The 20,583-nt window shown below is 61.9% G+C and overlaps 3 protein-coding genes and 1 long non-coding RNA gene across 4 annotated transcripts in view; 3 read left to right on the top strand and 1 right to left on the bottom strand.

Annotated features, from left to right (window-relative positions):
* Positions 1-8,179: 8,179 nt before the first annotated feature.
* LOC117649791 (lysosomal Pro-X carboxypeptidase) lies at positions 8,180-12,453 on the top strand. Its single transcript, XM_034392854.1, has 9 exons — positions 8,180-8,352; positions 8,438-8,587; positions 8,668-8,769; positions 8,852-9,033; positions 10,815-10,972; positions 11,043-11,215; positions 11,551-11,712; positions 11,781-11,968; positions 12,051-12,453. Exons 1-9 carry the CDS (start codon positions 8,215-8,217, stop codon positions 12,346-12,348), a joined length of 1,551 nt encoding a protein of 516 aa, XP_034248745.1. The 5' UTR covers positions 8,180-8,214; the 3' UTR covers positions 12,349-12,453.
* Positions 9,559-10,245, bottom strand: LOC117649798. Its single transcript, XR_004588000.1, has 2 exons — positions 10,047-10,245; positions 9,559-9,955 (listed from the first exon to the last, which is right to left on the bottom strand). It is a non-coding gene; the product is annotated as an uncharacterized LOC117649798 (long non-coding RNA).
* Positions 12,454-13,176: 723 nt separating the features above from the next.
* LOC117649489 (basic proline-rich protein-like) lies at positions 13,177-18,965 on the top strand. The gene is made up of 3 exons (XM_034392357.1): positions 13,177-13,701; positions 13,773-14,076; positions 18,913-18,965. The coding sequence occupies exons 1-3, from the start codon at positions 13,177-13,179 to the stop codon at positions 18,963-18,965; spliced, it is 882 nt and encodes a 293-aa protein (XP_034248248.1).
* Positions 17,155-20,583, top strand: part of LOC117649797 (protein artichoke) — a 79,083-nt gene continuing 75,654 nt past the window's right edge. The window contains exon 1 of the mRNA XM_034392866.1: positions 17,155-17,385. The gene's annotated coding sequence lies outside the window, so the exon portion shown is untranslated. The remainder of the gene's footprint in view (positions 17,386-20,583) is intronic.

Below are 20,583 nucleotides of genomic sequence, written 5' to 3' on the forward strand. Positions count from 1 at the left end.
GAGCTTGCAGTGGGGAAACTGAGCCCCCGCCTCGCGCCCCTCTCTCGCACACCCGCTGGCGCTCCCCGCGACCCAAGGGCAGCCCATCGTCTGCCGCGACGCCCCGTTTGATGAGCTTGCAGTGGGGAAACTGAGCCCCCGCCTCGCGCCCCTCTCTCGCACACCCGCTGGCGCTCCCCGCGACCCAAGGGCAGCCCATCGTCTGCCGCGACGCCCCGTTTGATGAGCTTGCAGTGGGGAAACTGAGCCCCCGCCTCGCGCCCCTCTCTCACACACACTCACACTTTCACACACGCACATGCATTCATCGACGATGTACTTCCCTCCATGTGGCGGTGACGTGGCTGCGGCATGACTCGGCGGAATCGCAGTAGATACGGTGAATGATCCTGTTTGTGCGTGTGTGAGAGAGAGAGAGATAGCCGCCCGAGTGCATCATCATCGCTGGCGCAGGGCGCCGGCCCGAAACGGCATACGATCATGTGTGGTCTAGCCCGTAATGGTAATGGTATGCTGGGTAGGCAACGTCTGTGCACCGCTGCCGCCGCTGCCCGAGTGCTGCCTACCCGCCGGGCGCGCTCCCGCCTTAAACTGTGGACTGATTCCGATTCGGAAGCACCTCTCTCGCACTCTCGTGGCGCTCCATACCGATGCGAGAGAGAGATAGACCGACGGCCGCACTGTGTGGAATCAGTACCGGCCACGCGCCACGCGCAGCGGCCTTCCAGAACATCTTGCTCCCTACGACGTCAACGTGACGTCGCTTCTTTATCAGCGGCCTGGCCTCGCCGCGCCGGCCGAAATGTGTAACGAGAGCGAGGCCCGAGGACGTGGCGCCGGTAGCGTCAGGCTGCCGGGCCGGCAGGTGGAGGCACTTGCGGGCCCATTAGCTCCTGGTTCGTCCGCCCGGGCGTCACAGAGCCACGGAGTCACAGATAGCCCGACAGCCTGATAACGCCAGCGCCGCGCCGCCCTCGCCCTCCTCCCGCCTCTCTGGCCGGGCCTCGGGCCCTGGCGCGAAAACATTGAGTCAGCCCGGGCCGGGCCGGCCGGCCGGCGCACCGCAGCGCATGGCCCGTCGCTACTCTCGCAGCGCGCCCCGCGCCCCGCGCACCGCGTCACTGGTGGCACTCCATTCACGCGTGTCACACTCGTCGTGACCACGTGACCAGCGGCCGCGTTTGTCCAGTGTGTCGCACGCCGCGGAGGGAGGACCTGGGCGTGGCGTGGCAGGGCGCGGCGGGGCGTGCACATTCGCGACTCTATCGTGATGCTGATCCTCCGAGTCACGATAATTCGCGCCGCTTGACGCTCCGCTATTTCGGGAGGTGCGATAATGGGTTCCGCGAAGCGCGAGCCTCGCAAGTGCATCGGGGAGTGTGTGTGGGAGTGCGCGTGCGTGCTGCGTGTCTGTCTGTCCGTCCGTCCGTCTGTCTGTTCGTCACTGGAGTCCTGCTTTGGCAGCGCCACTGGCCGATGTTCCAGTGGTTGACTGGTTCCAGCCCCGCTCGTAGCACATTCCCGCGGTCTGCCAAACTGTCGCCACCCCAGCGACGCGCTGGGCACGCCCACATAGGCCGCAGGGCAGGCAGGCACGCGCTCTGGATAGGCACGAGAGAGACTGACAGACAGGCAGGCAGGCCGGTCAGGGCGCTGACCGCGGCGAGACTTCGCGCTGCTCCGAGGCGACACTTCGTAAAAAGGACAGCTCCGCCAAGTGCGGGGCGTGCGCCTCTCGGTACGCCTCGCCTCGCACCGGCGGAGAGCTCTATTTTTCCAGTGCAGTGAGGAGCCCTCGCGGCGCGCCGCCACGCCGCCACTTCCCGCGTGCGCGAGCGCCGTCTCTGGCGCGGGGCCAGCCTCGCCTCGCCGCGCCCGCCCAGCCTGCAGCCCCGCGCACGGAGCATCACGGATCACGGCCGGGGGAAAGAAGCGTGTCTTGACGGAAGGGAGACGAGACGGGAGGCCCCGTGTGGCCCGAGACCTGGTAAAGATGGTGTTATTTTGGCGTTCTTCGGACTCCAAATGTACTTTAAATTAACACCAAAAGGACACCATAGAAGCACGCTAAAATAACTCCATAATTACATCAAATGCATTTGGTGTCAACGCGGCGTTATTATGGAGTTTTTTTAGTGTAAAAAGGCTCGTTTTTTCACCAAAAGAACGCCATAATAATACCAAAGCAGAGGACAGCCATAGAGAAAAATGACAAAAGAGAGACGGCAGGTGTTGATCCCCAGATCTGCGACACGGCAGTTTCGTGCGGAACCGCTTGGCCAGAGCGACTCCGAGAAGATGAGCCGCACGGCAGCTATATGTCGTGCGTTGTGCCGCGCTCGGACTTAGCCCGAATCCCCGCGGCTGGAGCCCAATCTTGTTTCTATAAACATGAACTCGTACAGTGTAGCAGACCATTACAGGTTCCGTCATGTTTATAGAAACAAGATTGGGCTCCAGTTCTATGTTCTATAAACATGACAGGACCTGTAATGGTCTGCTACACTGTACGAGTTCATGTTTATAGAAACAAGATTGGGCTCCAGCCGCGGGGATTCGGGCTAAGTCCGAGCGCGGCACAACGCACGACATATAGCTGCCGTGCGGCTCGTCCTCCCGGACTCGCTCTGGCCAAGCGGTTCCGCACGAAACTTCCGAGTCGCAGATCTGGGGATCAACACCTGCCGTCTCTCTTTTGTCATTTTCTCTATGGCTGTCCTCTGCTTTGGTATTATTATGGCGTTCTTTTGGTGAAAAAAAAGAGCCTTTTTACACTAAAAAAAAATCCATAATAACGCCGCGTTGACACCAAATGCATTCGATGTAATTATGGAGTTATTTTAGCGTGCTTTTATGGTGTCCTTTTGGTGTTAATTTGAAGTACATTTGGAGTCCGAAGAACGCCAAAATAACACCATCTTTACCAGGTCTCGGGCCACACGGGGCCCACGACGTCGCGGCCGCGGCCCTCCCCCGCCTCGACGACGCGCTGGTGCTGCTGGCTGGTCTCTGGGCCGGTCCCCAGCGAGCCTCGTCGCTGCGTCTCGCAGTGCTTTCGTCTCTCTCGCACTGTTCGGAATCGGGCCGCGTCGCCGCGTCGCCGCGTCCACGTCCGGGAGCGATACGCAGGAACAACGGAAATGTCAAAGACGCCGACTCCGTCCCTGTTTCCCCGGCTCACCAGCACAAGTGCCTGCCCGGGCATTTCCCTACCCACCTATTGGTACCTCAGAACGCGCAGACGGACGGGCAGACAGTCTGACTGACACGCTCCACCACGGGGCTCTAGTTCTAGTGCGGCGGCAGCAGTTCGTGCCAGTGTTGGCGGCGGCTTGTCCACCGCGCTGACAGACACACGCTTGCTGGACAGATGCGAAAAGGGGGGGGGGGCTCCCGGCTATCGCCGCTGCAACGCAACCCTGCCACATCAGGTTGCGTCTGGCGGGCGGCGCGGCTAGCGCCGGGTCAAACGCATGGCGGGCATACCGACACGGCCTGTCTCTCCAGGCGATGTGCTGCGCTGCGGGTGTGGGGTCACTCCCCGCCCACGTGCCGTGCACGTGGGCCCCTTGCCGCAGCCGCGCCGCCTGCACTGCACGCGCGTGGAGGACGCCAAGACGGCCAGGGCGGCGCTGGGACGTCGTCGCACTCGGGTCGGCCGGGTGGTGTCGGTGGTGTCGGTGGTGTCGGCGCGGGGCCGCGGCGGGGAGAGCCTCGCCGTCGTCGGCGGGTGCGCGATGACAATAATTGAGCCTCAAGATAGGGTGAGCGTTGGACCGCGTCGGCAAGGCGGCCGGTTGCCATGCGCAGGACAAAGACACAAACAATAAACAGTGTGGCTGTCGCCGTCGCAATGCTCGATACGGGCGAGCTGCTTGCCCAACGCGCCTCGCGCCTCGCGCCTCGCGGCGTGGCCGTGCCGCCCTGGAGGTCCGGGGTGCCACCGCGCCGGAGGCCTGCTTGGTGGAGCGGCGCACTGCCTGGCCGGGGTCGCGGCCGCGCTGCCCCAAACACCACACCGTCGGTTCATCATTATAAATACGACGTGACGGAAGCGATGGCTCCGATTGGCGCAGCCCGGCGGTACGGCCGCGGATAGGCGGCCGAAATCCCGAATGACATCATTGTGTTGCTGCTGGCCATGCCGTAAGTAGGGCAGCCTGGTGCGGGGCCGGTTGGGGCGCAGTGTGGACGTCTTCGTTTTTCCGTCAGCAGGCCCCCCTCCCCCTCCTCGGGCAGTGGCAATTATCAAGCACAATCGAAACCAGGACATTAGACAAGACGCTTCGCGCTCAAGAAAAGGAAACTAATCTTTCTGTTGAGCGGCCGGCCGCTCTCCCGATGGTCGGCCCCCGATTCCGCCAAACGCGGTGGTGCAATGTGGCCGTCGGGCCCGTCGGGGTTCGATTGATCGCCGCCGGACCCCGGTACCCCCAGCAGTGCGGAGAACGCAGCGGGCAGGTGCCACAGCGTCGAGGCACCAACGCACAAGCACTTGGTACAGAATCATTCAGCTGACATCCACGGTCTAATCAGACCCCCTCCTGATCACCGGAAAAAATGGTGTGGCCAGGCTGGCGATAAAAGTGAAGAAACGTTTGCTCCCCGCTCATCAAGTTTCGCTCCGCGGCGATAGCGACGTGACGCGCCGGGCCGGGCCGGCCGTTTCGAAACGTAAATACAAATACGAATACAATGCATGCTCCCCGCACCACCCCGCTCCGGGCTAGGGCATGGGTCCCACCACATTGTCACCGAAAGGCGTGGGCGTGGGCGGTCCACCAGTAGCTGGCTGATTCCGAACAGGATCGCTCTGTCCCTCTCGCACTCACTCGTGGGGCGTTCCGCAGGGGCGAGAGAGACAGAGCGCCGCGACGGAGCGTTCGTCGTGCAGGTTGTGACGTCGCTGGTCGTAAACGGGTGCGACCGGCTTGCTGCGATACGACCACCACGTCAACGACGACGACCGTCTCCGCCTCTGTTTTCGGTGGAGAGAGTGAGAGTGTGAGAGAGAGAGAGTAAGCAGGCACGCGGTGAGCGGCGATGTTGGAGAGCGATACAACAGAGAGGAGCGCTGGCCTTGCTTCTAGAACGGTCGCTAGGGCGGTGCGGCGGTGTGGCAGTGCAGCGCCGTCGGGTTAGGCAGCCCAACCAGCGCGGCCAGGCGAGGCGCACGGAGGGTGGCCCACTGCCCGGGCTCGCCTGCTGCTGCTTCAGTCCTTCAGTCGGTGAGAGAGAACAGAGCGAAGCACAGGGCCTGCTGTAGGGCGGCAGCTCCACTCGAATGTTTATCCCAGTGGTTCTCAACCTTAGGGTCGCGACCCCAAGTGGGGTCGCGAAAAAATTTTAAGGGGTCGCGGCGAGGTAGCTGGGGTTGTGTTTTGGGCCGATTTTAAGCAGCCACTGCGTCTGATCCGAGGCGGGCATTTTGCTCCCTCAACGGGCAATTGGTCTTTGGACCTTCCTTTAGCATGCCTCTGTTACGGAGTGCGATTATCAGTCTTAGTTTGGGAGCAGTATTGTCTCAAAGTTGGCCAAAACGCTCAGAAATGTCTTTAAAAAATCATGTTTTGGGTCGATTTTAAGCAGCCACTGCGTCTGATCCAAGGCGGGCATTTTGCTCCCTCAACAGGCAATTGGTCTTTGGACCTTCTTTTAGCATGCCTTTGTTACGGAGTGTGATTATCAGTCTTAGTTTGGGAGCAGTATTGTCTCAAAGTTGGCCGAAACGCTCAGAAATGTCTTTGAAAAATCGTTGTGCCTGTTTTGGTCAACTTTGAGACAATACTGCTCCGAAACTAAGACTGATAATCGCATTCCGTAACAGAGGCATGCTAAAGGAAGGTCCAAGGAACAATTGCCCGTTGAGGGAGCAAAATGCCCGCCTTGGATCAGACGCAGTGGCTGCTTAAAATCGACCCAAAACATGATTTTTTAAAGACATTTCTGAGCGTTTTGGCCAACTTTGAGACAATACTGCTCCCAAACTAAGACTGATAATCGCACTCCGTAACAGAGGCATGCTAAAGGAAGGTCCAAAGACCAATTGCCCGTTGAGGGAGCAAAATGCCCGCCTTGGATCAGACGCAGTGGCTGCTTAAAATCGACCGAAAACATGATTTTTTAAAGACATTTCTGAGCGTTTTGGCCAACTTTGAGACAATACTGCTCCCAAACTAAGACTGATAATCGCACTCCGTAACAGAGGCATGCTAAAGGAAGGTCCAAAGACCAATTGCCCGTTGAGGGAGCAAAATGCCCGCCTCGGATCAGACGCAGTGGCATGCTAAAGGAGGGGTCCCGTGGGGTCGCGAAACTTTTCCTGGGGGTCGCGGAAATTTTTGGCTACAAATTTGGGGTCGCGAGCCGAGAAAGGTTGAGAACCGCTGGTTTATCCCGAATTTATCTGGCAGACTCCGTATTTTTCGCCGGCTTTGCGAGGGAGCGCGGCGCATCTCGAAGCGGAAATTTGTACCCGGCGACAGTGGCGTCCTGGCGCCCGCGCTGTGCCGTCGAGCGTGAAGGGGGAGGGGAGGGGAGGGGAGGGTCTGGGCACTAGAGTAAGGCCTGACCACTGACGGCCCGGACCCGGACGGCAAATCGGTTCGGCCATTCCGGGGATGCCTGCAGAGGGAAGGGACGACGCGCATCGTCTCACTCGCACTTCAGCGGGCGACTGCGGGACGCCCATCAGAGCGAGAGAGACAGAAGAGCGACGAAACGCTGAGCGCCATCAGCCCGCCTCACTCGCCGGCGCCGTGTCTGTCGTCCCGGAGCCCGGAGCCCGGAGCCCCGCCCTGTGGCGCTGGATCAAATAATGCAATCCGATCGGAAGGAAGTAGGGCGTCGGCAGCAGGCAGCCCCGTGCACTCGGGGAGGGGAGGGGAGGGGAAGGCCCGCCCGGAATGGGGCCTCGTTAGCGCGCTGCCACTTCTCTTCATTCTCCAGCCCCTGGCCGTCCGCTGGCCGTCCACTGGAGTCCAGGGGTTCCAGGTCCAGGCCAGGCCGCCAGGCACGGCGCCGGACGCAACCCCACCGCCCTCCGTCGTCCGGCCACAACTGTCAGCGACAGTGGCGTGCGCGGTGCGCTGTGGGCTGGCGTTGGAGGGGAGGGAGCAGTTGGGCTAAACGGTCTCCTGAGACTCGCACTTCTCCGGGGCGGCCGTGGCCAGGGCGAGTGGCTGCGGCCTGGTCGGACCGGACGCCCAAGCTAAACTCACGTTTTGCACACTTTAGTCGCCGCATTGACCAACTTTTCGGCAGCACTGCTCCAAAACTAAGGCGGGAAATCACGCTCTGTAGAAAAGGCATGCTAAAGGACGCATCACAGAATACTACTCCGTTGAGGGAGTACTATTCCTAACCGTAGATTGGACGCAGTGGCCGCCCAAAGTATGCCCAAAACACGTTTTTCAGACATTCGTCACCATTTCGCCCCATTTGCCGCAGCGCTGCCCCCAAACCAAGTGGGGCAACCCCTCACTCAGAGAACGTCATGTCAAACAAAGGTAGCAAGCCGTCGAAGCGGCCTCCCTGCGGGACTGCCCAGGGCGAGCTCCAGACGCCACGGCCCCTTACGAAGGCAGGGTAGGCAGTCCCGCCAGACTGCCGTGTCGACGGGACTGCATCCACGGCGCCTGTGCGTACCATTACCATTAAGGGCTGCCATCTCATCCCACTTCGTTCTTCTTCTTGACTGTACTCCACGCGCTCTGCCAGCACTCGGGCGCGGAGTATCTTCCGACCGTTTCTTTCGGACCTGACGAGATGAACCGCCGCGCGGGGCATCGACACGGCGATAGAAGGAAGTGACCCGTGGCGATACTCCGCGCCTGGGGGATCTCTCGTCTCGCGCGCGGCGTCTTGACGGGGTCACTTGTTTCCCTGGCACTTTTTCTCGCGGACACCAGCGTTCCCCGGCCGAGTGATTTTCGGGTTCAGCAGCACGGAGAGCTCCTCCACGACGACGGTCTTTATCAGTTCGCGAACGAGTTAAGCGGAAAGAGCCGAGCCCGGCTGCCAGTCTGTCCAGGCCTATGGGGCCCCGCGCGGGGACCTTCAGCCTACAGTATCTCTGGCTGACTCTGGGCGGGTCGCGGGTCGTGGCGCGGCGTGGCGTAGGTCGCGCTGCCCGTCGCCACGGCGTTGACGGCGACGGTCCGAGCGGGGCGAGCACTGGGCGCGCAGTGCCCGTCTGATCTCGAGCCACCGCAGATGGCCGCCTTCCCCGCCCATCTGCTGCTGCTGGCGCTGCTGGCGCTCGCGCTGCGTGGCGCGGCCGCCGCCGTGCCGTTCTACGACGACTCCGCCAAGGAGGCCTACAAGTTCGACGTCAAGTACATCACCGTGCCCGTAAGTCCGGCTTGGGTGACTTCTGCTGCTCCAGCCGGCGCGGTTCGCAACGCGGTTTCACGGTGTCCCCTCGTTTCGGCCGCAGGTGGACCACTTCAGCTTCGCCGGCAACGAGACCTTCCGGCTGCGCTACCTGGTCAACGACACGTGGTGGGACAAGGACAGGCGCAAGCCGGGGCCCATCTTCTTCTACACTGGCAATGAGGGCGACATCAACGTGTTCGCGCAGAACACCGTGAGTGGAGCAGCGCCACACCGGCAGACAGCGCTGACAGGGCCAGTGTTGACAGGGGCGCGTGCTTTGCTTGCTTCCAGGGCTTCATGTGGGACATCGCGGCCGAGTTCCGCGCGCTCGTCGTGTTCGCCGAGCACCGCTACTACGGCCAGTCCATGCCGTTCGGCGACAAGTCCTTCTCGGTACAGTACGCCATCCCCCGCGCCTCGCTGCGCCCCGCCAAGTGAAACGATGACGTCACGATTTTCCCGTCTCCGCCCACAGGACCGGAAGCACCTGGGCTACCTGACGGCGCAGCAGGCGCTGGCCGACTTCGTGGCCGTCATCAGGGAGGTGCGCAAGGGCCAGGCCTTCCCCCGGCAGAGCCCCGTGGTGGCGTTCGGCGGCAGCTACGGTGGCATGCTGTCCGCCTGGTTCCGCGTCAAGTACCCCAACGTCGTGGCGGGGTAAGGGCAGCGGGGCGGCGGGGCAGCGGAGCCCCTGGCGGCGACGTCGCGGCCGCCCAGCCGGCGTGGCGGTGCGACGGGGCGCCTACCTCCGAGGCGCCCTCCGTGGCTCTGCAGCCAGGGCGGCAGACTGGCTCGCCAGCCAGACTGCATTACGCCGCCCCGTAAACAAAACTACTATCAAAAGTAGTACTGTCGTACTACCATTTCGGAGCTCTGTACATCCCAAAATGTAGTACGGAAGGAGTACCTTATGAAACAAAAAAGGCATCCGAAAGAAGTACTGACGTGCTACATTTCAGGACGTCTCTTTCGGGAGCACTTCGGGACGTCGGAAACGGTAGGTCTGTGAGAGGTCTTTCGGAGGTCCCCCACCACCCGTCGCAGCGCCCTGCGGCCATGTAGTTCCGAAGGTGACCGCTAGAGCGCGCACCTGTGTCGTAGTTCGATGGCCTGCCGCTAGGGTGCGCCACTGTTCCGGATATGAATGTGAATGCGTATAGGAATGTGAATATGACACAGATAAACTGTTAGGAAAAATGTATTTATTCACTGACCTTTTTAAATTAAAAATCAAACGATAGGACTTGTCACGAACAACAGAAAATATGGAGACAAAAATGGTGGACAGGACTCAAAAACAAAATATTTAAAAGAGGAATCTCAGTTGGACTGAAAAGAAAATACAGCAACCATAACTGTAACACCCCTTGATTAAAAAATAAGCCAAAATGACTGAAAGAAATTCCATTAGCACTGATTCCAAGGTGTCATGCTTACTTTGCTCTGTCGCAGGAAATTCACTTAATTTGACACTGAAGCACAGGAGTCAGTTCTTGTTCCACATGTAATTGCATAGTGGTGCAGGTTATCGTTCCAGAATCTTGGGCAACTCCAGAGGGTCAAGGTTTCCGCAAAGAGCCTATTTCTCAAGCATAAAATCAGATGACGAACAAAATAAACACTTTGACAATAAGAGTATCAAAGTAACAGAATATTGTAGGTTAACTTACACCGGCACTTTCTGATTTGGATTGAAACACGAAATAAGCCTGCACCAGGCTTTGAAGTATTCTTCTTATTGGTGCACCTGAGAACTGAACATCTTCGTGCGTGATTTCTTTTCTTTGGAGAAATGAATTTACTATAGTTAACAGAAAAATAAATAGAAGTAAGGATCCGACGCCACAAGCACAGTGCGCGCCAAAGTGCGCCGACGCCGACTGTCATCTGCACAACAGGTGAGCATCGCGTGGGCCCGAGGCGCGCTCTAGCGGACACACTCGGAACTACATGGCCGCAGGACGCTGCGACTGGTGTGGTGGGGGACCTCCCAAAGACCTCACATAGACCTACCGTTTCGGACGTCCCGAAGTGCTCCAAGAACCGACTACTTTGGGACGAGCGACCAGGGCGCGCTCTGGCGGTGAACTCTGGCACCACACACTAGGTCCCCGCGCGACGTACGAGAGAGCTTCATTTGTAGTACGTTTAGGGAGGTCCCGAAGAGCTCCCAAAACCGACTTCTTCGGGACGTCCGAAAGACGTCGGATTCCAGACATGTACTAGTTTTGTTTACGGGGCGACCATCCATAACCATCGGCCATTGGCTCTCCTCCACAAGGCCCGCCCACTTTGTTTCTTTTTGCATTCTCCGCGCCAGACAGCGATATTTCCCAGGCGATGCGTAAGCGCCCCGAGGCCTTGGCCGCCGTCCAGCCCGGCGCGGCCCGGCCCGGCCCCGGCCTCTGCCACTACTACTTGACGTTGTTGGATTGCAGCGCCATCGCGGCCTCCGCCCCCGTGCTCATGTCCGCCGGCCTCACCCCCTGCGACGCCTTCAACCACGTGGTGACCTCCGTGTACCACACCGCGGCCGCCGAGTGCGACGGCAACATCAAGCGCTCCTGGAGCGCCATCCGCAACATCACCAAGACGGGTGAGTAGCGTGGGGAGGGGAGCCCCGCTACGCCCATTCGGTCGAATAACGCGCGCCTCCCCGATCGCAGACGAGGGCAAGAAGTGGTTCTCGGAGACGTTCGAGCTCCGCAAGCCCCTCAAGACCGCCGAGGACGTGAACGAGTTCGTGGCCTGGCTGAGCGACGCCTACGTCGACGTGGCCATGGCCAACTACCCCTACCCGGCCAACTTCCTGGGCAAGATGCCGGCCTACCCTGTCAAGGTAAGCGTTACTGCTGGACGTCGCTTCTCGTTTATGTCGTTTATGTTTTTATGAGACATTTGCTGATGGTGCCCAAGATAAACTTCCCCCGACGTTATCACATATTTCGGGATGGCTGGCTATGACAGCCCTGCCTCGGCATGTGGGTCGACATGCAGGCTGATTCCGGAAAGTCGTTTCGTCGCGCTGCCTCCGTCGCCTCATAGAGCGTGCCCGGGAAAGAGTCGACTTTTCGGAATCGCTCGGGCGGCTGCAAGTCCTGGGACAGGGACGTCCTTTAGCGCGCCGCGGCACCTCGAGTGCGGCTTGACCTAGTGACCCCCCTCCTGACGCAGGCCGTGTGCAACGCCCTGAGCCAGAAGCTCAGCGACGAGAAGCAGCTCGCCAAGGCCGTCTTCAACGGCATCAGCGTCTACTTCAACTACACGGGGGCCGCCAAGGCCCTGGACATCAACGGCACTGACGCGGGGCTGGGTATCAACGGCTGGGACTTCCAGGTCAGTTCAGTCGCAGTCACGTGCCTCCCGTGGATCGCAGTCTGTTCACGACGAACCTCTGCTTCCAGGCGTGCTCCGAGATGGCCATGCCCATGTGCTCGGACGGGCGCTCGGACATGTTCGAGAGCTCCCCGTGGGACGAGTCGATCTACTCGAACGCCTGCTTCGCGCGCTGGGGCGTGCGGCCCGTGTTCAACATGACGGGCTGGGAGTTCGGCGGCAGGGACTTCAAGGGCATCAGCAACATCGTGTTCAGGTAGGAGAAGGTCGCACCGGTGAGAGACTCTTATCCGACTGCCGCACCCCCTGACTATCTCTCTCTTCCTCTCTGTCGGCAGCAACGGCCTGCTGGACCCGTGGTCTGCCGGCGGCGTGGTGCGCAACATGAGCGACTCCGTGGTGGCCGTGCTCATCCCCGAGGGCGCGCACCACCTCGACCTCCGCGCGCAGAACCCCGCGGACCCGCCGTCCGTGCGCGGCGCGCGCCGCCTGCACCGCCAGAACATCAAGAAGTGGATCAAGCAGCACTGGTCCGCCTCCGTGAGCCACATCGAGGACGACGCGTACAGGAACAGACTCCTGCCCCAGACCACGGCATCCCGCCTCCAGCACGTGGACTACGACGCCCTGGCGTAGCCCTGGGCAGCAGTGGTGGCCCTGTTACCATGAAGAAACGTAGCTTTAAGCACACTAATAAATACAACCGCCGTCAGTTAGGCGAATAAACAAAACGCTTCCTTTCTTGTTCCAATATTTCCACCCTCCCGGTGGCGACCTTGATGGCCGCCCAGGTCCTCTTCCGCCAGCGCGTGCAGGCCGCTGGATTTCAATATCGGCGAGTGGATGGCGGGGAGAGGGGGGCGGAGGGGAAGGGGAGGGGGCGGCCATTGTCCACTGCAGTTGAAGCAGCACGGCCGCGCACTGCGCGGCACTGCATCGCCGTCGCGACGCGAGGCCGCTGCTCCCTCCACCAGGGCCACCAGGGCCACCAGGGCCACCAGGGCCACCAGGGCATGGCCGGCCTGCCGGGCGTCACCGTGGCCGCCATGGTGGCCGTCATGGTGTCCGCGGCGGCCGCCTCCTCCTCGCACTTGGCCGTCGAGTACAACGTCGCGACGCCGGCCGGGGTGGCCGACCCCGCCGTCGTCCACATCCCGTGCGTGGTCCCGGAGTCGAACTCTTCGACGTTGGCAGCCGAGTTAGCTTTGGGCATTGGGATTGGCGCGGATTGGCGCGGCGGCGAGTGTGAACCGCAAGTGACGGAGTAATTTGCTGTGCGCAGAGCCGCGCTGGAGTGGACGACGACCGCGGCGGGCGCGGCGGGCGGGGCGGCCAGTGCAGCCACGGACATCCCGGAAGACGAACTGGTGGACGTCACCGACCACAGTGAGTAGGTTGGCCGGGCTGGCCGGGCGCGCCTGGGTCCCTCAGAGTGGTAGCACCAACTGTTGCATTGCAGCCATCATGTCGGGGCGGACGTGCATCCAGCAAGTGTGCTCGGCGGCGTGCAAGCGCGCGGGCCACGTGGCGGCGCGGTGCCGCGGAGGCTGCCAGTGTCGCGACCGCCGGGCCGGCAAGGCGCGCCACCACAACCGCCACTCGCGAACCGACGGCGACGAGGAGGGCGGCAACAACAACAACAACTACAACGTCAACTACAACGTGAACGCCGTCATGCCCATCCCCATCGCGTGGGGCGGTGGTGGCGGCGGCATACCGCCCTACGTGATGCCCCCGTACGGCGGCACGGCGCCGCAGCAGCCCATGTACCCCATGTACCCGCAGCAGGGCCCTCCGGGAATGTTCCCACCGGGCCCCTACCCGCCGGGGATGCCCCCGGGCCAGCCTCAGGGCCCGCCCAACTTCATGCCCCCAATGGGCCCGGCGCCGACAGCACCGCCCTCGGTGTCCGCCGCGGCCGCCGCCTACGCCGCGCACGCCGCCACCCCGGTGTCGTCGTATACCTCCACTGCGCTGCCGTGGTTCATGGTGAGTCGCAAGCCACAGCATCATTCAACAGCTGTCCAGCACCCTCCCTAACTTGAGATGGTTCTGCACAGCACGCAGGGGAATTGTCCAAGGGGCACGCAGTGTCGAGCAAGATGCCGCCCGCCATGCAGCCCCTGGTGGCGCTACCGGGCCTGATGGCGCCAACCCCCTCGCCTCCTCAGGCCGGCTTGCAACCGCTGGCCCCCGCCGAGCCGCCGCCGCCGCTGCAGCCTCTGGGCTCGGGGCCCGCGCCGTTCGAGGGGGAGCGCGAGCGGCCGTCGTACGCGCTGCCGGCGCCGGGCAACGTCCAGCCGCCCTCCATGCTCGGCGCCGCGGCCCCCGGCCTCGGCAAGCCGCAGCCCTACTTCGGCGGCGGTACGCTGCTGTTCGGCGGCCCTGGGTCCACGGACAGGGCGCCGCACTGGGGCGGCGGCGACGGCGACCCCAGCCTGGCGGAGCGCGTACGCCCGGCCCAGGGCAGCGGCCTGGTCAACCTCCCCGGCATCATCAACAACCCCGCCTTGCCGGCGGTGGCGGGGCCTGCCAACGCGTTCCGCCAGTCCGGCACCAGGGCCGGCGCCAAGCCCGACATGGGTGGGGGCTACGCACTCCCTTGGCAAGGGGGCCGCCGCTGACCTCGTTCATGTGTGATGGTTCAGAAAAAAAGATGGACGCAAGCGTGCTAGATACTTTTTAATTATTGTTAATGCCGACACGACGTAATGCAGGGCGTTGATCCGGCCATCAGCCGACCCGCAGCCTAGGTAGGAATAACTTATGTTGTACAGTGACATTCTAGTGTGCGTCAAATATCAACCATTTTGTAAATATACCAAACTGGCAAAATGTTCTTTAGTTAGACTCTGCACAGCACAAGTCTTTGTCCTTGTTCTTCTCTTTCCCTTTGCCGTCGCGAGTCTCGTCCATGCCCTTGTTTCGCACCGTAGTGGTCACGTCCTTGTCCTCGGCCTCGTCGGCGTCCTCGTCCGTCTCGCTGTCCGACTCGCACTGCGACTCGCTCTCCGACTCACTCTCGCTCTCGCCGCCCTTCCTCTCGGCCACTTCCTCCTCTCCGCCCACCTCCCCGCCGTCGTCCTCCTCCTGCTCCTGCTCCACGTCCTCCTCCTCCACACTGTCCGCCTCTGCCTTGTCCTTCTCATCCTTCGCCTTCTTCTTCCCTTTCCTCTTCTTCTTGGCCTTGTCGTCTTTCGGCTTGTCCTTGCCGCCGGCCCCCTTCTCCTTTTTGTCCTTTTCCCTTCTGTCCTTTTCCTTGTCGCCCTTGTCCTGCTTGTCCGCCTCGTCCTTGTCCTTGCCCTTCTCTTCGCGCCCCACCTCACCCCGGTCCTTGTCCTTCTCTTCTCTGCCCGCCTCGCCCCGACCCCCGTCGCCGTCCTTCCCCTTGTCCTCCTTGCCGGCCTTGGTGGGCTCGCCGCGCCGCCAGTGCTTCCTCGGCCCGCTGCTGCCTCGCCGACGGTGTGCCCGCCGCGGCGGCGCGGTCGCGGCCTTCGGGTCGGCGGTGGCGGTGGTCGGCGTCGTCGCTGCTGCCTCGCTCGTCGGCGTGGGCATGTCGTCCGAGGTCGCCGCGGCGGCGGGGGCCGTGGAGACGTCCAGCGGGCGCAGGCAGGCGCACGCCAACAGCACGCAGGTGCCCGACAGAGCGCCGCTCAGCGCGCACCGGGAGTTGCAGTCCTCCGGGCCGCCGAGGCACAACAGGTCCGCTCTGGCTGGAACATGCGTCACTGACGTTTCCCGACATGAAGCGACACCACTCGCCCTCCCGCTTACCCCCGTACAAGGCCGTGGCCATGATGGTGACGAAGGCGGCGGCCTTCATGTCGGCGGCGCTGCTGCCGGCTACCGCGCCGTGGCGGTGGCCTCTGACGACGCCGCGGCCGCCGCGGTCGCGCCGCCACTGCCGCTATCGGGGACCAGGCGGACCGGCGACTCGTAGTTCGGAGCGTCGCCGCACAGGCAGCGCTGGTAGCCGAACACCAGGACGCAGCGGCCGCGTTGCAGCACCAGCGCGCAGAACACGGTGCACACGGCGGCCACGTGCAGGTCGCAGTCGCCCGACGACGCCCACACTGCAGCACAGAGCAGAAGCACGTGCTTCATTCAGCAGGATTCCAGGATTCCGTGGCGAAAATCAAAGAATCCGGCATTGCAAAGTAACTCCACTGAGGCTGCAACACTTGCCGTGATCCGGCGCGGCACTCTGCGGCATGGAGATGAAGCACAGCGCCAACAGAAACACGATCAAACCTGCAACAAGTTCGTTCCGTTAACGAACCCACTCACTGCATGGGCGTATGACAGTGGTTCTCAACCTTGGGGTCGCGAAAAAACTTTGAGAGGTCGCGCCGAGGTGGCTGGGGTCGCCTGGGGCCACGGTGGTTTCGTGGCTGGCCTACAGGCCGAGCACTGCCGGGAAGATAAATTCGCGGAAACTGCTTAAAACGTCGTGTTTTGGGCCGACTTTAAGCAGCCACTGCGTCTGATCCGAGGCGGGCCTTTGTACTTTCTCAACGGGCATTTGGTCTTTGGACCTTCCTTTAGCATGCCTTTGTTACGGAGTGCGATTATGGGCCTTAGTTTGGGAGCAGTATTGGCTCAAAGTTGATCAAAACACTCAAAAATGCCTTCGAAAAATCGTGTTTTGGGCCGACTTTAAGCAGCCACTGCGTCCGATCCGAGGCGGTCCTTCGTACTTTCTCAGCGGGCATTTGGTCTTTGGACCTACCTTTAGCAAGCCTTTGTTACGGAGTGCGATTATCCACCCAAGTTTGGGTGCAGTTTAGTCTGAAAGTTGATCAAAACCGACTTTAAAGGCATTTTTGACCGTTTTGATCAACTTTGCGGCAATACTGCTCCCAAACCAAGGCAGATAATCGCACTCCGTAACAAAGGCATGCTAAAGGAAGGTCCAAAGACGAATTGCCCGTTGAGGGAGGACGAAATACCGCCTCGGATCAGACGCAGTGGCTGCTCAAAGTCGGCCCAAAACACGATTTTTCAAAGGCATTTTTGACTGGAAGGTCCAAAGACCAAATGCCCGTTGAGAAAGTTCAGCCTTGATGGTCTGCATCCTGCGTCCGCAGCCTCCCTCGGCCGGCCTTCGGTGCCTTCGGTGCCTTCGGCCTTGCCCTTGCGGTGGGCTGGCCGAGGCGCGGCCGACCTGACCCTCCTCAAGCACCGAGCGCCAGCGCGCGCCAGCGCCTCGTTGGCTCAGGGCGCAGGGGCCGGGCGGCAAGGGGTGGCTGCGGGTGTCTCCGCCGGCCGACAGAGGGCGCCGGCGTCGCCAGCCTGGCCCGGGCCCTGCGAGACCTGTGAGGAGCGCCGCACCAGCCCCCACCACTGCGGCGTGCGAGCCGTGCCCCACGCCCCGCCACGCCCCGCCGAGCCCCGCCGCGTCGCTGCAGCCCCGGCCCAGAGCTCAGCCAGTCGAGCCGCGAGCGCCGCTGTGACGGCACCCCCGTGTCACGACAACGCACGCCCGAAGTCGCCGCCGCGAGACACGACGCGACGCACGAACAACCGGCCAAAACAACACAGCCCCATTCGACCGTCGCGCGACAGCAGTGACCGCGTTTGTGTGTGCTTGTGACGCCAGCGCCATGTGACAGTGCCGCCGGGCGAGCGACGACAACATGGTGCGCCGGGATGACTTGGCCGCTCCTTTTACAGGTGAGCCCCATTTGACCGGTGCCGCTTGACTGCCCCGCTGTTAAACGCCATCGACTGTCCGCCGTGATGGCAGTCGGATTCAAAGAGGCGGGGCTCTTCCACTCGCCGCGCGGCTCATAAACGCATCCGTCTGAAAGCGGCCAGGCAGGCAGTGCGCACCTTGATGCCGCAGTGCTCCTCCCTGCAGTGCGCCTCAGTGGAACGCGAGCACACCGGCATGCTGCACGTATTGCATATTCATGGTCCGTCCGTCGGCCTGTCTGCCCCTTTTGCCGGCCTGTCTCCTTGCGCGCGCAAATTCGAATTAAAATGGTGGCGCCGTGTGCACTCGGACGGACGCGCCGCGTGTCACATTTGGTGTGCCCGTGTGTTGTGTGTGTGTGTTCCTGCCTGTCAGTGCGCGCGAGCGCTTATTGCCTTGCCAGGGCCCTCACGTGAAGTGGTCTATCCTGCAGAGCTTGGCCTTTTCTTGCTCGGACAAGTTGGAGTTATTCAATAACATTCCACCATAAACCTCAAGAAGCCAGAAGGAAAGGGGAGTTTGGCTCCAGTCGACCCTCTCCCTTCTCCTTTTTTTTTCGCCATCAGACCGACATCGTCCCCGCAAAAGTTGCGTCGGAATGCCTTTGGTTCGAACCGCGGCCCCACCGCCGCCGTGCGGGACGGGAACACGACGGAGCATTCCGGCGGGGGAGGGGGGGGGGGGCTCACTCTCGGTCAAATAGCGACACGGCCAGCAGCAGCCGCAGCGGCGCTGTTCTATTTCCCCTCATTTTTCTACCGCACACACACACAGCCACCAGCCCTGTTGTTGTGTTTGTGTGCGCAGCGCGGCCGCGAGGGGGAGCAGGGTTCATTTCGAAGGTGGGATCGCGGGGCGCGTCTGCTGTGGTTCACGGCCACCCGGCGGGAACATTCAAATGAGTTTTGATTAAGTCCCGTCCCCCTTCCCTCCCCTCGCCCTGGCACGGCACGGCGCGGCCACCGGAAGCCCACACGCCACAGCCCCCTGGAGACAGCGCGACCGCACCGCGGGCCGACACAACCCTGCCGCCAAAAGTCTAGAGGGGTGAGGGACTGGCGCCTTCTCGCCGCCAGAGCGCGCGCTGCTGACGCTGGCTGACGCTGGCTGACGGCGCGCCGCGGGGAGGTGCACGGTGCACATCCGGGGGCGCCATTGCTGCACGCGCGCGCCTCGGGACGCCCTAGGACGCCCTCCGCTCCCCGCGCCTGCCAGGGCGTGAAATTAAAACGGGATGTGCGATGGAAATGTAAACTCTGCGCGCACCGCGGCGCGTTATGGGTAAACCTGTTTATTTGGGGCCGGCCCTTTTCACGTCGTAAACCTCTATGGCGAGTGGAGTGGACGGTGCCTCAAACGGCCGCCAGGAACCGTTAACGGCGGCACCGCGGTACGGCACCAGGATGAAGCCGAGGCCTCGCGGTCCGCGGCGTCCACGGCCCCATCCGCGGGCAGGGGTTGCATCGCATCGCACTCGCTCTTCGCATGCCTTTGCGTGTGATTAGGAGACCTGCGGGACGCCTGGACCTGGAGTGAAGGCAATGTGCCCATGGTGTAGGGTCACATGAGCACAAGAGTGGAGTGCGGATGGACAAGCAGGGTATTTGGCAGACGTTAACACCTTACCGCTGTGGGGTTGGCAGTGACGCGCCCTCTGTGATTCGGAGCAACTGTCTTCAAGTCGAATCACAGAGGGCACGTCACTGCCAACCCCACAGTGGTGTAGAAACGATGTAGACTGTCCGTGCCGCCCCTCTGGCTGCGTGCGATACGCCGCGCCCCGTGCGCGCACCCTCGTCGGAGCGTCGATACAGAGGCCACCCCGATAAAAAGCAAAAAGGGGGACCCGTTTTGGCGTTTGTTGCTCTGTGTTTTATATTCGGCTGTCATGATCAACGCGTCCAGCCTTCTGTTTTTTCGTTTATGCCCGCCGTGCTGCCGTGCTCGAGCCATACTTCATGGTTCACGCCGCGGTGCCGTGTGTCATTCGCCCCCCGCCGATAACAGTGCAGTCCGCGGCTTTGGACTCCACGTCCTCGCACCCCACGGCCTCGGACTCCACGGCCATGGACTCCACGGCCTCGCCAGCTTTGTACTTCGTCGTCCTCGTAAAGTGCCCCAGTGTCAACAGCAACGAATTACCGGCGGCGCTATTTGTCTTTTTACTACGGACGGCTGATGAGGAAAACGGGGCCCGACCGGCCGATGCCCGCGCGCGTGTTTCGGGACAAGAGAGGGAGAGCGAGAGAAATAAAACGCAGGACGGAGTGGCCGTGGGGCCGTGGGGCTGTGTCAATCCCTGCCGGCCGTCCCGGTCACGGAGTACACGGAGTGCAGGCTGGCTGGCGGCAGGCGGGGCGCCAACTCGTCTACATCCAGTGCACGCTCTGTGTGTCTTGGGTTGGGCGGTCCAGTGCGGCCCTAACGAAGGCAATACAAACACTCGGGGTGCCGCGCCCTGCGCCGCCCTGGCCGCGCGCACGGAGGCCGCGGGGAGCGACGCCCCCACACGCATTCCATTCCAATAACACTGCGGCACCGCGGCGAGAAGCGCGAATGAAGTGCTTCCCGGTGATTGAATCACTGCACCGGAATGGCAACGGCGAAATGGTGCCCAGTTTCGCGCTCTCTCGCACCAACGGGCCAACGGGTTGGCGGCACTCGCCGATACTAATGCCCGTTTCAACAACTTTGCCGTATTAATTATGCAAAGCTGCCGTCTCTCTCGCACTCGTTGGGCGTCGCACAGGGTGCGAGAGAGAAGAATGCAGCGAAGAGAGAGGAAAGCGCCGCGGATGGTTGCAAAACCGATATTGGCGGTCGAAATCCCCGCCGTCCCCAGCGAGCGCGACGACGCGGCGCTCCGAATGGGAACCGCCCTCGGAACCGCCGCCGCGCTCATTTTTCAATGCAGATTCTGCGCACCGATTTGCGGAAACAGAGGTCCCGCCTTCAATCTTTAATCCGGGCAATGGCGCTGCCGGTTCGAGGATTCGAGGATTCGGGGGGGAAAGACGTGATCGCGTTTCGGAAACGCGCTGGAAAAGCGGCGAGGGCACAAATATTTAACTGGAGTAGGCGGGGATTAGGCAAATGGTCCCGGATGCCTCGGCCTGCTCGGCTGCAACACGGCCTCGAACGCCTCCAACACGGCGCGGCGCGGCGCGGCCTGGGCC

Source organism: Thrips palmi, unplaced genomic scaffold, assembly GCF_012932325.1.
Source record: "Thrips palmi isolate BJ-2018 unplaced genomic scaffold, TpBJ-2018v1 HiC_scaffold_4, whole genome shotgun sequence".
In the NCBI taxonomy this organism is placed as follows: Eukaryota; Metazoa; Arthropoda; class Insecta; order Thysanoptera; family Thripidae; genus Thrips; species Thrips palmi.